The sequence below is a fragment of the Coregonus clupeaformis genome, chromosome 31 (genome assembly GCF_020615455.1).
Source record: "Coregonus clupeaformis isolate EN_2021a chromosome 31, ASM2061545v1, whole genome shotgun sequence".
Taxonomy (NCBI): Eukaryota; Metazoa; Chordata; class Actinopteri; order Salmoniformes; family Salmonidae; genus Coregonus; species Coregonus clupeaformis.
Genome location: NC_059222.1, coordinates 26926630 through 26942336, shown reverse-complemented (window position 1 = coordinate 26942336; position 15707 = coordinate 26926630). Strand labels below are relative to the sequence as shown.

At 40.9% G+C, this 15707-nt stretch overlaps 1 protein-coding gene across 4 annotated transcripts; it reads left to right on the top strand.

The window, feature by feature from the left end:
- The first annotated feature begins 1005 nt into the window (after window positions 1-1005).
- Window positions 1006-15045, top strand: LOC121547337 (phosphatidylinositol 3,4,5-trisphosphate 3-phosphatase and dual-specificity protein phosphatase PTEN). 4 transcript variants are annotated; one of them, XM_041858545.2, is made up of 10 exons: window positions 1007-1766; window positions 4677-4761; window positions 8334-8378; window positions 9614-9657; window positions 9790-10028; window positions 10403-10544; window positions 11975-12043; window positions 12449-12615; window positions 12847-13062; window positions 14847-15045. In XM_041858545.2, the coding sequence occupies exons 1-10, from the start codon at window positions 1688-1690 to the stop codon at window positions 15030-15032; spliced, it is 1272 nt and encodes a 423-aa protein (XP_041714479.1). In that variant the 5' UTR covers window positions 1007-1687; the 3' UTR covers window positions 15033-15045. The 4 variants fall into 4 exon arrangements, with proteins under 4 accessions (XP_041714480.1, XP_041714479.1, XP_041714478.1 ...); XM_041858544.2 differs by having other exon boundaries at window positions 12847-13071; XM_041858546.2 differs by lacking the exon at window positions 11975-12043 and having other exon boundaries at window positions 1006-1766; window positions 12847-13071.
- The last annotated feature ends 662 nt before the right edge of the window (window positions 15046-15707 follow it).

The window sequence follows — 15707 nt, the reverse complement described above, 5'->3', positions numbered from 1 at the left end:
ATGATCGGTGCCCCCTACTGTTTTGGAATAGACACTGTAAAATAATTTCCTCAATATTTCTGTGACATGAGACAGATGTTGAACGAACATTTTTCTAGGTAAATAGCAACAAGTAAAACTATAGATTTAATGAGGTGGCTACAACCCATATTGTGCAAATTAAGGTACTCCCCTCTCATAAAACGTTTATTTTTTTGTTACTTACTGTGTAGGTCAGGATACTGTACTTCATGTTCCATGCAAATCTGACAGATGGCGCCCTAACACAACTATTCGCGAAAGTCCAGTGACCACAACTAGTGCTTGTCATCTACACTGGTTTACAAACTCCTGTCCGGGTAGAGACCTAGGAAAAGTCAAGGTACTCATACACTGCAGAATGTGTAACAACTGTGTTTATTTTTGTTTCCTAGTCTGTAATGCATAGTGTAAAAGATGCACAATGTGCAACAACTTTGAAGTTGTCAAGTATCAAAACATTGAAATGGTGAGACACGTACTCTTTATTTTTGTTTCCTAGTCTATTTGCATAGTGAAAAGGCAACAGCCAATGTATTTATTCCTCATCTAATACACCTGCAATTTGCTCCACATGTAGTTTATACAATGCCATGATACAATGGAATGTATTTGTTTAAAAGGCTAAAACAAATGCATCCAGCACATCGAGTATAGAGTTACACAACGCAAAGTCTCTGATTTGATTATATACATATCAATGTCATGATTCCTAAATTAAATATAGGAAACTTCCACAATTACAGAAACACGTGATAAGAGAAGATAGGTCGCTGTTCAGTGCCCATGTCCTTCCAACGCAGATTAAAACAATTTATTATAAATTAAATTACATTTTTTATTTTTTTATTCAATGAAAGAGACATTTAATGATAGCTTTGTCAATTTATTCTGCACTATTTTACGTGTTGTCCTAGCGGCGTTTCGCCGGATAGACGTCTTTGAATAACTATTTTACACTGCGGCATAACGTTCTGTCCAATCATAGCCTTCTCAATTGGAACGGAATTTACGGAAGCCATGATGGAAGTTCGCGAGTGCAGCCTGGGGCTGGGAGAAACGAGTCAGTACAGTAGGGAAAGGGACGTTTCAGGGAAGAACGGCAGGCGTGTTATAAGATAAAATAAATAAAAATCGAACAGATTTGTAGTCTTTAAGGTGGAGGCTGTCAATTTTCCCTCAATTTTTTTTGTCGGGTGACTGCTTTTTTTTTGTTTGAGAATTGACATGCTATGCGCTAGCCATATCTACCTACGTGTGTGCTGAGATCGAGTGTGTCAGTCACTTTTCTGGGAAAGGAACGGCGGGGAGATTTCTCTCCGCTTGTCTGGCATAATCACGGCGCCTTTGGCGAAATCAGATACTTGGTACTCTCTTGAAATACAACGCTCCGAGGGCTGGATAATTAATCACCTATTCATCTGGGGGATTTTGTGTAAAATTGCGGGACCTGGGAAGCCGGGCCTGTGGTGGAACGGAGTGAGGCCCTCCTTTATGACCTATCGGCAGCAGAAACTATTCTAGCTAGCTAGCACGGCTAGCTTAGCTAGCTAGCTGTCAACGTTTGACACCAACGGGATTGCGAGGGAGAAAAATATTGGCAACATTTCATACAAAGGCAACGATACTTTCTCTTAATTTAAAAACGGTAAAGACCCCTGCCACAGATATGGCTGCAATCATAAAGGAAATTGTCAGCCGAAACAAAAGGAGATACCAGGAAGATGGGTTTGACTTGGACTTGACTTGTATCCTTTTTGTTCAATGTCTGTAACGTTAATATTAGCTAACTACAGTAACTTTTATGTGTGTTAATCTTTCTCTGTATTACATTGCTAGTTAGCTAGCTACTGTAGCTAACACATGAATACCTAGATTGCTAACTTAACCTTTCTCCAAAAGATGATTAGCTAGCTAGCTAACGTTAGCTAATATTAGCTAGTAAGTCTGTACTAGTAGTCGGTGAACATTACTTCTAAAAAAATGTGTATGTATGTATATGTGTGTGTGTATATATATATATATATATATATATGTATGTGTGTGTGTGTGTATATATATATATATATATCTTTAGTTAGGCTAGTTAACTATATGTGAAAGAATAACTAACCTGCTAGCTAGGCAGCTAATGACACTAACCTACTCATTGCTATTTGATAAAGGTGTCTGTCCTGTTAAATTAAATGCGGTCTTGATAGCTAGCTAGCTAAATATATCCCAAAACTTGCATAACGTTAGCTAGCTAGTAGTTTGCACATCATCATGATTGAATGAGAGATTCAGCATCATAACATAAGGATAACGTAGCTAGGCTAGCTAATGCCGTGGTAGCTAACGTTGTCTAGTTAATTGATGTTGATAATGTTTAGTCTTTAATTATTTGGTTGTCAACTGTACATTTTAACTGGTTAGTTGGCTAATATAGCTAGCTAAATCTTGGATGGGGAACAAAGAGATCAACCTTTTGCGACGCATTCTTGTGGTTCTCTGGCCTACAAAATGATCTAGCAAACTATAGCTAATGGATTAACGTTATATTCACAATCAGTGCTGCTGCTAGCCACACAAAGACCAAAAGCATGGAATCATTATCAGAGTGATGCGAAATGGTAATAGTACTTGCTCATTAGTGGGATGTACCAATTTCATGGTGCTAGAATGTACGTAATCAGTAGACAGTTGGTTTGCTTGTCTTGATGTCTTAATGAGGTCAGCTTGTTTGTATTGATTTGAGCAATCTTAGGGATAAAGTGTTTAGTTACAAATGACCAGAGAAGAACATTCTCTAAAAGACAAATGTTCAGAAGTTAGATTTGTCTGAAATGGGTCACCTAACCTTGCAAGGTATGCAATCAAATGGTGAAAGTGTAGGTGCATGTAGAATGCACAAATAAAAGCTAGGTAAAGGTTATGAGCGTGATTGGAGGGAGGAAGTGCAGCGTACTACTGTAGTACAATATTGGTATGTTAAGTTGTCATGTCTTGTCTTGCACTTGAAATGGTCAAAGCCTATTTGTTGTGTGTGTGGCCCCTTGGTTCAGTGATCTCAGAAAGCTCTGTGCAAAAAGCAGAACTGGAATATGGTTAGGGCAGGGGTTCCCAAACCTTTTCTGCACTTGACTGCAAATTGACACAAGAAAATACAGGGGAAACATTATATTCCCTAGTAAACACCCTGTGTTCATATTCACAAAATCTTTGTTGCTGTAGGCTGGCCCAACATATTGTAAAACGCCATTAGTTGACACTAAAAGGTTGTATTCTATACCTATTTGAAGAGGGAAAATGTTATTAATTTGTTTGATAAGAGTACAGATTTTCTAAGGGGACCTCATTTACATTTTCCCAACCCCAAATTTGGGAACCACTGGGTTAGGGTTTGCCTAACTAAGTAATTTTGAAATGATATTGTATGAGTGAAACATGGGATTATAGCTAAATCACCTTGTTTTATCAAACATATTTTGATGTGAGATAGCTATTGTTCCAGGCATTGTAGCTATGGTTGTTATGTAATGATTCCAGTTCTAGGAATTGGCCTTCAAATTGTGATGAGATTTCACATCAACAGCAATGCCTTTCCACCACACTAGTAGCAGAGGTTTAAAGATTAGCCTTTAGGCCTTAACTGCCATTTGAGACTCCTTCGTCTTCATGGGACTAGAGGAGGTTTTTGTAATGATATGTTAGGTTTTCAAATCTTTTTTATAGGCCTATGTCTGTGCTATTTAAGAATACGAAAATGCTAAGTTAATTTCCTAAATGGTGTCGCTGGAAAATGGCAGTAGGCCTATAGAGACTACCTATGTTCTGGAACAATTGAATTGATCCCATTCAGTCCATTGACTATGTATTTGATAGGAACAGTTACATGTGAGGCTCTGCTCATGCTGACATTGCATTTGTCATTGCAGTAGTGTCGGGTACTTTTTGAGCATGACGTCATTGTGATTTTATGCCAGTTCAAATGTAAAGTACGCTATCGGAGGAGATGAGTGTGTGACGAGACGGACCGCGTCTCAGTAAATGAACAGTAACAGAATAATAATTTAGAGAATGTTTTATATTTATTTCATATAGTAGTAGCCTATTTCTGATTTAATTGTTTGACAAAATAGGTCATTTATTGTATGAAGAATTCAATTATTTTGTGCATGGATATATTTCCCAAGTGGCATGAGGAAATTAGACTAACGTAAGCTTTTATATTATACATATATCTAAGTGATGTAATGGTCTTTCTTTCGAAGAGATGATGGGAAGGGCGGGGGCAGTTGGCTGTGGAACAATGTGATTTATTTGGTGCCCTTGTGGGGCCTGGTAGGTTAATGTCCGTCACTGGGTCTCGTAGAGAGAGCACCATCTGCTCCATATTACACATGCTCTATCCTGTTCTCCATACAGCTCTGTCGTGATTGGTCTGGCATGATAAGTAATGCATGTACAGTATGGTGTAAGCCATCTATGTTTGGGCAAATCAAGGAGTTGTTTGTTTATGCGACGATTGTCGAGATATGTGAATTGAATGACGATTGCTAGACAATCATAATTGTATGTGTATGTTGGTGATTAATACTGGCCTAGGTGTGATTCTTCCCATTAGTCTCAGACCTTTCAGCAGCCAACCTCCTGGTTTCTTTGACTCCTGCGTTCAGATATTTATCCAAACATAATTGCCATGGGCTTTCCTGCTGAAAGACTTGAGGGTGTCTACAGAAACAACATCGATGACGTAGTACGGTAAGGACTTAAAAAACCTAAATGTGCATGTTGATGTCCCAGTCAAAATAATGAAGGGTTTCTTAGAATGTAAAGGAATGAAATGGGCTACATGTAAATGAAAACAGCAGGTAGTTAACATGTACGAACTACCTTAACCAAACCATTCTTAAACCTAATTTGCACAACCCTTGGTAAACTAGGCCTATCTTTGGTCTCATCTTGTTTCTCACTGATTATCATTATATGGGCGACAGTGGTGAGAATAGGATGTTTGAAATGCATGCTGTCATCCCAGCTTCAGAGGCTTGCCTGGTTTGTCAACTGAAACCAAAGGGGTGACCTGCAAGCCACCTGTGAACTTAACCTAACCCTGCTTGTTGTATTGTCCAAACAATTTCCTTCGATTTACGCAGGCTGTAGACACAGAAAGTTGCAGGCTTTTGGAAATGTGAACAGAAAAAGCATCCTTCATCATTTATCAGAAGCTGTAGTTTTTAGATGTGTGAACCAACCTGAGCGACCAACATGCCCTACTGATAGCAGGGTTCAATACTGCAACCAAAACAGTCGCATCTGCGACCGTTTGACTTGGCTGTGCGACACATTAATTATTATTTAATATTTTTTTGTTTTGTTAATTTACCTCCTTTTTCTCCCGAATTTCGTGATGAAGATCTTGTCTCATCGCTGCAACTTCCCAACGGGCTTGGGAGAGGTGAAGGTAGTCATGCATCCTCCGAAACATGACCCGCCAAGCCGCGCTTCTTTAGAGGTTAACACCCGCTCGCTTAACCCGGAAGCAAGCTGCACCAATGTGTCGGAGGAAACACTGTTTAACTGACGACCGAAGTCAGCCTGCAGGCGCCCCGGCCCGCCACAAGGAGTCGCTAGATCGCGACGAGCCAAGTAAAGCCACAACGCCCCCCGGCCAAACCCTCCCCTAACCCGGACGACGCTGGGCCAATTGTGCGCCGCCCTATGGGACTCCCGGTCACGGCCGGTTGTGATACAGCCTGGGAACGAACCCCAGGCTGTAGTGACGCTGCAACACTGCGATGCAGTGCCTTAGACTGATGTGCCACTCGGGAGGGAGGCCTGCGACACATATTATTTGTTGGTCGCAAGGGTGCCAGTGATTTTTTTTTTTTTTTTTTTTTTTTTCTTTCTTTTCCTGGTCACGTTAGTCTTTGGTTCACAATTACCATTTTTATCATGATTTATTCAAACAGTAATGTGCAATTGACCAAAAATAAACCAACAACAGCACGGGAATGCCCCTGTCTGTGTGTGTCAGGGCTCAACATACGGGAGGTTTTGGAAACCCTACGGGCCAGTCTATCGTCCCCGTCAGTGGATGCTTGGCCCAGTGAGAAAAATATTGTAATAATGCTATTTTTAATCTAGGCTATAAATGCTAAGAAAACAGATGGATTCCCGAAGCTGTTCGTTATGTCGGTTTATTTATCACACGCTCGCTGCGCACACACAGCCTATAGATTATCTGTCAAGCAGAGAGAGCACTCAGCCCTCCAACAGCTGGTTGTTGCGTGGAGTGAAAACCAACAGCGGGAGTGGTAGGAAAGATGTTCCAAGTTATGATATCTACCAGTAAATGCTAAGGCAATAATGGGTATGCAAACCAGGTATTTAAAAAGTTCAAAGTCATGGTTGAATATTTGTTCTACTGCTACAATATAATTATTCTGTGAGTTCATTTCTGATCAGTTTTTCTGAGAGTTGTAGGCGCTTTCGTTTGTTTCCCGCCGTTTCAATTGAAGGGTGTTGCACTAGTCTATTGCGGTAAGAACATGTGCAGTTATTATGAGCAACACATCGAATGTTGGCTTCAACTTGGTTTTCCATACAAAGCATTCCATTACAAAGGAAACCCAGATTTCTTGTCGCTTTCTCATTTTAAAACATGATACAGTAACCTCACAATAACTCTTAAACATCTCAAAAGGGCGCGACTGACTAGCTACCACATGGACAGATATAATTAGTGTGTTTGTGTCGGGAGCATGCTGTCTTTAGTCAGGCAATGTCCACATTATTCTGACATATTTTAGAATGTAAAAGTAATGTCAATGCATAATGCCATTGGATAGGCCTATTAAAATGCATTATTCTTAGTGGTAATGCATACTACTTTTGCATACATTTTGGAGGGAGCTTTTTTCTATAGGCTATTACAACAGTTCATTATAAAATATAGGTCCTTGAACATTACAATTAAGTGCTTGGAAAAGTCCTTGAATTTGACTTGCCAATGTCTGTATGAACCATGTATAGGCTATTTGCTCAGCCCGCAAATGAAAGATAAAATCACCTGCTATTGAAATTATGCACGCATCATTCGCTTTCCTGTCAGGTCTTGACCCAGGCCAGTATTTCTTTCATTTGGGCCAGTAGCTTTCAGTTGGCACTGGCTGGTGTGCCACTGGCAAATGTACCTGAATGTCCAGTCCTGCTGTGTGTGGTGCACGTTGGACCTATATATCGGCCACTTTATGTAGCTGTTAGCGATGCTAATGATGGTCTAACCGTTTTCGGATAGATGGAAAGGCAATTAAAATGTAACTACAAAGTAGCCTTTATGCCTACCAGGCAGAATCATGATTATTTGCATAAATCCAGTAGCCATTTATGTAGCCATTTTGTTTTAAAAACTCCACATGTGCTCTATAAGAAATACTGCTAGCCAAACACTACTGTCTGGCTGGTGCTCACCTGATTTTAAAGGATAACTAAACAAAAAAATCTAAATTCCAAAATCTTCCAAGCTCTCAATGGTCTGATGTGTTTAAAGCACTGTTGTGTGCTTCACATCCAATTTAGTCAGTCCTACACGCTTTATTTTATTTTTGCAGTCGTTATTAAGTATAGTTTTGTCAAATTCTGCCCTCTAGAGGATTTCGCAGGAAATAACACATGGCACTTTGAAATCTGCAATAAATTCATTTTGCACTTTATTTTAAGTCTCTTTTCTTTGCTGTTACAGTAAATCTATCCAAAACAATATAAGAACACAAGGGCATGCTAATTTAAAAGATGGCTAGTGATTATTAGCCTGGTTCTGTATGGAATGGAGGCACATTATGGGACACAGGCCATTATCAATTATTTAAAACAATTGGTGCGACCAAATCATGGGCTGGTGCCACCAACTGAAAAGGTTGGTGTCACCAGTGGAAAAGGTTGGTGTCACCAGTGGAAAAGGTTGGTGTCACCAGTGGAAAAGGTTGGTGTCACCAGTGGAAAAGGTTGGTGTCACCAGTGGAAAAGGTTGGTGTCACCAGTGGAAAAGGTTGGTGTCACCAGTGGAAAAGGTTGGTGTCACCAGTGGAAAAGGTTGGTGTCACCAGTGGAAAAAGTTAATGTAGAACCCTGGATAGTCAATGTTGTAACACTATTATTTAGCTTGTCTGAGAGCCTGTCAGTCTGCCCCTATGACATGCTGTCATTACACTCTGCATAAGCTAGTGATTTAGAGGGCAGTTAGTTAGTGTTGAAAGGTTTAGATCGGACCAGAATCTGCGAAAAATGTGTTCCGGATGGAAAAGTAATTCTCCTCTTCTCTCTCTCCTCAGGTTTCTGGACTCTAAACACAAAAATCATTACAAGATATATAATCTGTGAGTACCCTGCTATCTGACTATTTTGCTTGTGCATATGCAGTATGGTCAGCGGCGGTTGCTGTGCTGCAAAGTTATGTCTGATGCGTGCAGAAAATGTCTGTAGAGTATAGGCCTGGAGGAAGAAAAAGTCCTCATGTTTTTGAGAATGCAAACCGCAGTAGCAACAGTAGCCACTTATTTGCCTTTAGTCATCAGTGGTTCTTGATGGATAGGCCTAAGCATTGTGATGAAGGGGTAGAACAATCATATCATGGTAACCTTTGGCATAGTTTTACCCGGGAAAGGGAATTTACGACAATGTCTTCCTCACTCAGTATAAAGTCGTTACTGAGTAGACTGGCTTTAACTGAATGACTCACTGCGTTACAAAGATACTGAAGACCACAGGTTTCTCATTAACCAGCTTTCTATCCAACCTTTTTATGGGAGTAGTAAAGTATATGTTGGATAAAACATGGCACGACAAGCCTGATGGAAATGGCAAATGTATCGGTAAACTTTCCAAATGTCAACAAAACAAAATACGCTAGACAAGGTGGGATCTTTTTGTGTCGGTAAAATTAATTATGTGAGAAATGGCGGAGGAAATGCTTTTATGCACATATTGATATAATAACCATCATATCGACGTAAACTTGGAGTCATGCGATGATATATTGTGTGGTCCTCCCACTACAACTCGGGAAAGCATGCAGTTTATTATGCTACAGATTAAATAAGTTACGATGAACTTCACAGGGTGGTGAAAGTGCACGTTGATGAGCTTGATGCTCCTTTCCAATAAATATCGAAGTCTTATTCTGGTGACATGATGATCGATGCTTGGCTGCTGTTTGACAAATAAAAATCTAGCTATTTTGTCTATAATAATCTCATCTTGTGTGCTATACCCGCACTGTATCTGCAAGCTGTTGGCTAGAGTGCACGTGCCAAGACCAGAGTGGGCAAATTCGCAATATAACAACAACTTTTTTTGTGACAACCATCAGTACTGTTGAAAATACGATGGAAACCCATTTAACTTGTATTTTTTATTCAGTACGTGGGAATTTCACCGCAAGTTATTTTTACGTGCACTATGTCATCATGCACAGCCTTTTATCCACAACAATTCAATTTGATGGAAACACATCTCTGGTGGAAAAATGACAGACCGATTTGTACAAAAGAAAGAAGGCTTCTGTTTGTATTCCAGTATTATAACAACGTATTTTGTTTGTCCCTTTTTATAGGTGCGCTGAGCGACATTATGACGCAGCCAAATTCAATTGCAGAGGTTAGATATTACATCACAGGGAAACCATTATCACTGTCATTCAGGCAGTCATTGAATGAATGAATCTTTCACTAAAAACCCACGTGTGACAATAACTAACTCAGCCCGGAACCTCTCTCCCTCTCTCTCCAGTTGCACAATATCCGTTTGAAGATCACAATCCACCCCAGCTGGAGCTGATCAAACCGTTCTGCGAAGATCTTGACCTGTGGTTAAGTGAAGACGACAATCATGTGGCGGCGATTCACTGTAAAGCTGGAAAGGGACGTACGGGTGTCATGATCTGTGCTTACCTGTTACACCGGGGCAAGTTCCCTAAAGCACAAGAAGCTCTCGACTTCTACGGCGAAGTCAGGACCAGAGATAAGAAGGTACATTTTATTGTTCCAATCTGGCTGTACATTTTATTGTTCTAATCTGGCCCGCCTACTGTCATGGAAACTGATCATCCCCATTTTCAACCTACCTTGATGGTAAGATAAGGGTTAAAAGGATAAAATGATAATAATGTCAACACCATAGACCTGTTCATCATGGGTGTTGCTTGTATCTCTACTCTTTGTTTTAATTGTAGGCTACATTATGAATAGTTGCAGGAGTCGAGGCTTCCCTTCCTAGCTTTAACATTTTTGAGGATCATATAAAGGCTTGTCGTCATGATTTGATATTTCAAATGGAAAAGATCCTCTTTACTGACAGTGAAAATCTTCAGTTTCACTAAGTGTTTCTCTTTGGTATTCCACAGGGAGTGACGATCCCCAGTCAGAGGCGGTATGTCTACTACTACAGCCACCTTCTCAAGAACCAGTTGGAGTACAAACCAGTGGCTCTGCTGTTCCACAAGATAGTGTTCGAGACGGTGCCCATGTTCAGTGGCGGAACGTGTAGTAAGTGCTTTCTCCTTGTCATTGGTCTCAATCCTGTTTCATTCCTGTATGCTGTCTTACCTTGGGCTTGTGTGCTACTGGCTTTCCCACACTTTCACAATATGATCTTCAGTTGATTGTCCTGCCCCTGTCCGCTGCTTTGCTCTGTACAGCTTTGCTTCTCCATGTTGCATGTTTTTTGCCCTTTTCTCCATGCAACGCTGACATTAACCACAGTGGAACGTTTTGCAATTATTGTTATGCTAGTCAAAACAGCATGGTGTATTTTCACTGCTATTATTTGCTTGGCTCACTGGTCATTTGACTTGGATGCATGCATCATCAGAGATAAGGGGGTTTATACCTTGCTGGATAGCCAGAAGACAACTACGGAGCTATGATATAACAACCCCCTTTGTGTGATTCTGTCGTCAGTGGCTGCTCTTGTCAGCTGTGTCTGGCGTTTCACCTCTTCACTTCCTTTATCCACATTTTTCGGACACTTCACCTGTCCCTTTAGCGGGCCCTACAGGGATTACCTATTGCCTGGGGCAAGTGAACTGAGCAGTCGCTCAAGTTGAGCCTGCTCTGATGTTGCCCCATTGGGCAGGTGATATTTTTCAAAAAGAGAAAATGACTAAACAGCAAATAATTCCAGTAGCCTAAAACGGATCTTTCTGGTTCCTCCCCATTGTTTAAGTGAAAGACAGACAATTTATGGCATTCTGGCAAGTTGAGCCTGCTCTGATAACAACCAAAATAGAAAGAATTCCAGTTATAATCTTTCTGATTCCTCCCCACTATGTGTAGGTGATAGGCAGGCAATATATGGCCCTTCTGCCTGTAAGTAATTCATTGACATTTTCGGGCAAGTGGTCATAATCTTCTGGGCAACCAAAACATACTCCTGACTTGCTTGATTGGCCAGTGCCTTTCAGACTTTAATGTCAATTCCTGGCCCTATTCTGAACACACACCCACAGCATGACATGAGCCCCCCTCAGCCTATGTGGTCAGTTCCAATGGCACAACACACAAAATATTGAAGTGGTTTTAATTTAATCAACGCCCAAGCCCCCGCCCCTTTCCCTTATAAAATCTTAGTGAGTAGCAGCAATGTAAAGATTGTGTTTTCTGTCCGTTTCTTAGATTTTTTTTTTGCTGATGCTTATTTAGGCCTATATGTTAGGAGATGCATTAATATGAATATTATGATTGATTTAAGGGCTGTTACGTAATTATTATACTGGTTAAGTTCCTAATAACTTGACAACAGGAAGTTGCTGTTCGCATGTTGAGATGGTGAGTTAGGATCGGTTTATGGGTGGTTGTAAGCATGTAAACAGTATGTTTGTACATAGCCCTGATGATAACCCACCCACCCCCTCCCTCCCAAGCCCAGGCAGGGCAGCAGAACTCTGTGTTAATCTCCTTTTTTCTCTCTCTCTAAGGGGACACTTCCGTTAAAAACAAGAGTGAGCAGATTCCACATGGTTTCAGGAAAGGGAATTGGCACTGGGGTAATGATAATCCGCTTTCATTCCATGTTTACATGTTGACTAGGAGGTTGTTGTAGATTTAGAAGTCAGTGTTGTTGGAGTAGTTGGAACTTAATATGGTAACAATCAACTCTGCATCCCCCACAACTCAGTGGACTGATTGTAGGCTAGAAGTGCTCCCTTAAACAAGCTTGGTTTTGGTCAACTCTTCTCAGAGTAGGGCCCTTATCGCATGTTACTGTAACAGTCTTTTCTATATTTAATATTCCTGGCAGTGGTACTATGTAATTCTGTCCCTTTTTCTGCTGTCCTCCTTTCATCATTTGCCTAGATGTAAATAATAGGTACCCGGTTGTAGTTGCTGTGATGTGGTCTCTCCACCCACCAAGAGAGGGACTGGTGTTAACTTGTTGTGCTCCCCCACAGATCCTCAGTTTGTTGTGTACCAGCTCAAGGTAAAGATCCACACGTCCAACCCGGTGAACACACGGCGGGAGGAGAAGTACGTGTTCTTCGAGTTCCCCCAGCCGCTGCCTGTGTGTGGAGACATCAAGGTGGAGTTCTTCCACAAACAGAACAAAATGATGAAGAAGGTATGGTTCTTGATTGTATGATTGATTTATATGCATATTAAATGAGGTGTTGTAGCAGCCTATTCCGATTCACTTTGAGGGATGGCAGGATTTAACTGAAAAACACATGAGTTGTGATTTTTGATTGGAGTATAGTCTGCATTTGTGTTGTGGTTGAGATGATGTAACTGCTTTTTGGAGTCATGTCTTGCCTTTATTCACCCTTCCATCCCCCATGTATTTTTCCATCAGGACAAGATGTTTCACTTCTGGGTGAACACCTTCTTCATCCCTGGACCGGAGGAGAAAGTGGAGAACGGGACGTTACCGAAGGAACAGGAAGGAATCCAAACCACAGGAGGAACGGGAGACAACGACAAGGATTGCCTGATCCTCTCACTGACGAAGAACGACCTGGACAAGGCCAACAAGGATAAAGCAAACAGATACTTCTCCCCCAACTTCAAGGTCAGTCAGGTGATTGAGACTTAATTTCATTGGGGGGGGGGGGATATCCTTTTGATTAATATTTGGGCAAGAATGTGACTGTTTGTGCCAAGATAATTGCTCTCATGAACTTTTGCTGCAATTCATGAGAGCAAAAAATTGTAATTAGATTAAAATGTTGTTTCCGCTTGGTATACACTACCAGTCAAAAGTTTGGACACACCTACTCATTCAAGGATTTTTAACATTGTAGAATAATAGTGAAGACATCAAAACTATTAAATAACACATATGGAATCATGTAGTAACCAAAAAAGTGTTAAACAAATCAAAATACATTTTATATTTGAGATTCTTCAAATAGCCACCCTTTGCCTTGATGACAGCTTTGCACACTCTTGGCATTCTCTCAACCAGCTTCATGAGGTAGTCACCTGGAATGCATTTCAATTAACAGGTGTGCCTTCTTAAAAGTTAATTTGTGGAATTTCTTTCCTTCTTAATGTGTTTGAGCCAATCAGTTGTGTTGTGACAAGGTAGGGGGGGTATACAGAAGATGGCCCTATTTGGTAAAAGACCAAGTCCATATTATGGCAAGAACAGCTCAAATAAGCGAAGAGAAACGACAGTCCATCATTACTTTAAGACATGAAGGTCAGTCAATACGGAACATTTCAAGAACTTTGAAAGTTTCTTCAAGTGTAGTCGGAAAAACCATCAAGCGCTATGATTAAACTGGCTCTCATGAGGACTGCCACAGGAAAGGAAGACCCAGAGTTACCTCTGCTGCAGTGGATAAGTTCATTAGAGTTACCAGCCTCAGATTGCAGCGCAAATAAATGCTTCACAGAGTTCAAGTCACAGACACATCTCAACATCAACTGTTCAGAGGGGACTGTGTAAATCAGGCCTTTATGGTTGAATTGCTACAAAGAAACCACTACTAAAGGACACCAATAAGAAGAAGAGACCTGCTTGGGCCAAGAAACATGAGCAATGGACATTAGACCGGTGGAAATTTGTCCTTTGGTCTGGAGTCCAAATTGGAGATTTTTTGTTCCAGTCTTTGTGAGACGTGGTGTGGGTGAACGGATGATCTCCGCATGTGTGGTTCCCCCCGTAAAGCATGGAGGAGGAGGTGTTATAATGTGGGGGTGCTTTGCTGGTGACACTGTCTGTGATTTATTTAGAATTCAAGGCTACCACAGCATTCTGCAGCGATACGCCATCCCATCTGGTTTGGGCTTAGTGGGACTATTATTTGTTTTTCAACAGGACAATGACCCAACACACCTCCAGGCTGTGTAAGGGCTATTTTATCAAGAAGGAGAGTGATTTGAGTGCTGCATCAGATGACCTGGCCTCCACCATCCCCCGACTTCAACCCAATTGAGATGGTTTGGGATGAGTCGGACAGCAGAGTGAAGGAAAAGCAGCCAACAAGTGCTAAGCATATGTGGGAACTCCTTCAAGACTGTTGGAAAAGCATTCCAGGTGAAGCTGGTTGAGAGAATGCCAAGAGTGTGCAAAGCTGTCATCAAGGCAAAGGGTGGCTATTTGAAGAATCTCAAATATAAAATATATTTTGATTTGTTTAACACTTTTTTTTTTGGTTACTACATGATTCCATATGTGTTATTTCATAGTTTTGATGTCTTCACTATTATTCTACTATGTAGAAAATAGTAAAAATAAAGAAAAACCCTTGAATGAGTAGGTGTGTCCAAACTTTTGACTGGTCCTGTAGATCTGTTGCCATGTTTCAGTATATGGATAATGATGTTGTGTTTTCTCTGGTACTCCAGGTGAAGCTGTACTTTACCAAGACTGTGGAGGACCCCTTCAACTCTGAGGCCAGCACTTCCACCTCGGTAACGCCAGACGTTAGTGACAACGAGCCTGACCATTACCGATACTCTGACACCACAGACTCTGACCCGGAGAATGAACCGTTCGACGAGGAGCAACACACACAAATAACGAAAGTGTGAGAGATTTCTATGGGAAGAAAAAATAAATGAAGAAGGAAAAAAAATTACTACTTTCAGAGGGAAAAAATGAGAACTTGAATATAAACTGAAAAGCAAGTACCTTTTCCCCCACCAACCTATGGCAGCAAGACATTTGCGTCATGGAAAATGCCACCAATTTAAGAACAATAATGCTGACCAATTTTATTTTACTTTTTTACTTTTTTGCCCCGCCCCCACTCTTTCATCTGAAAAGTATTGACACCGTTGTTGAGTGGAAAAAGGTTCAGTAGCTGTAATGTAATATACCTTTTTTTGTCAAAGACTAGAGAAGAAGATTTCCACGATCAGGAGATGTGAGATCTGGTATGGGAGAGGCTTATTGGAGATCTACATTTGGCTGCTCCATCTCCTGTGGAAACCAAGGCCAGTGCTTCTGTCACTTTCTCCCCCTTCATCCATTGTCCTCCACCACGCCCCTACCATCCCATTCATCCTACCTACTGTGAATGCTTCTTGTGCTTTTTGCAGGCTGTCTCACATGAGTTTGTGCAGTATAAACTGCATGTTAGAATTTCTCCAGTTGAATTTTGATTATTGTTATTATCAATATTATTAAGCTACATGACATCTAATCAATGTCCATTCCTTCTACCATTTCTGTTCAAGGTATGCAGAAAAGCAGTATCCCATGTA

What these genes read in the sequence shown, in the direction of transcription:
- LOC121547337 (XM_041858544.2), top strand. Translation starts at nt 1,688, where the DNA reads ATGGCTGCAATCATAAAGGAAATTGTCAGCCGAAACAAAAGGAGATAC. An exon ending in AACATCGATGACGTAGTACG is followed by an intron (nt 4,762 to 8,333) that starts GTAAGGACTTAA and finishes CTCTCTCCTCAG; the next exon opens with GTTTCTGGACTCTAAACACA. An exon ending in GAAAGGGAATTGGCACTGGG is followed by an intron (nt 12,044 to 12,448) that starts GTAATGATAATC and finishes GCTCCCCCACAG; the next exon opens with ATCCTCAGTTTGTTGTGTAC.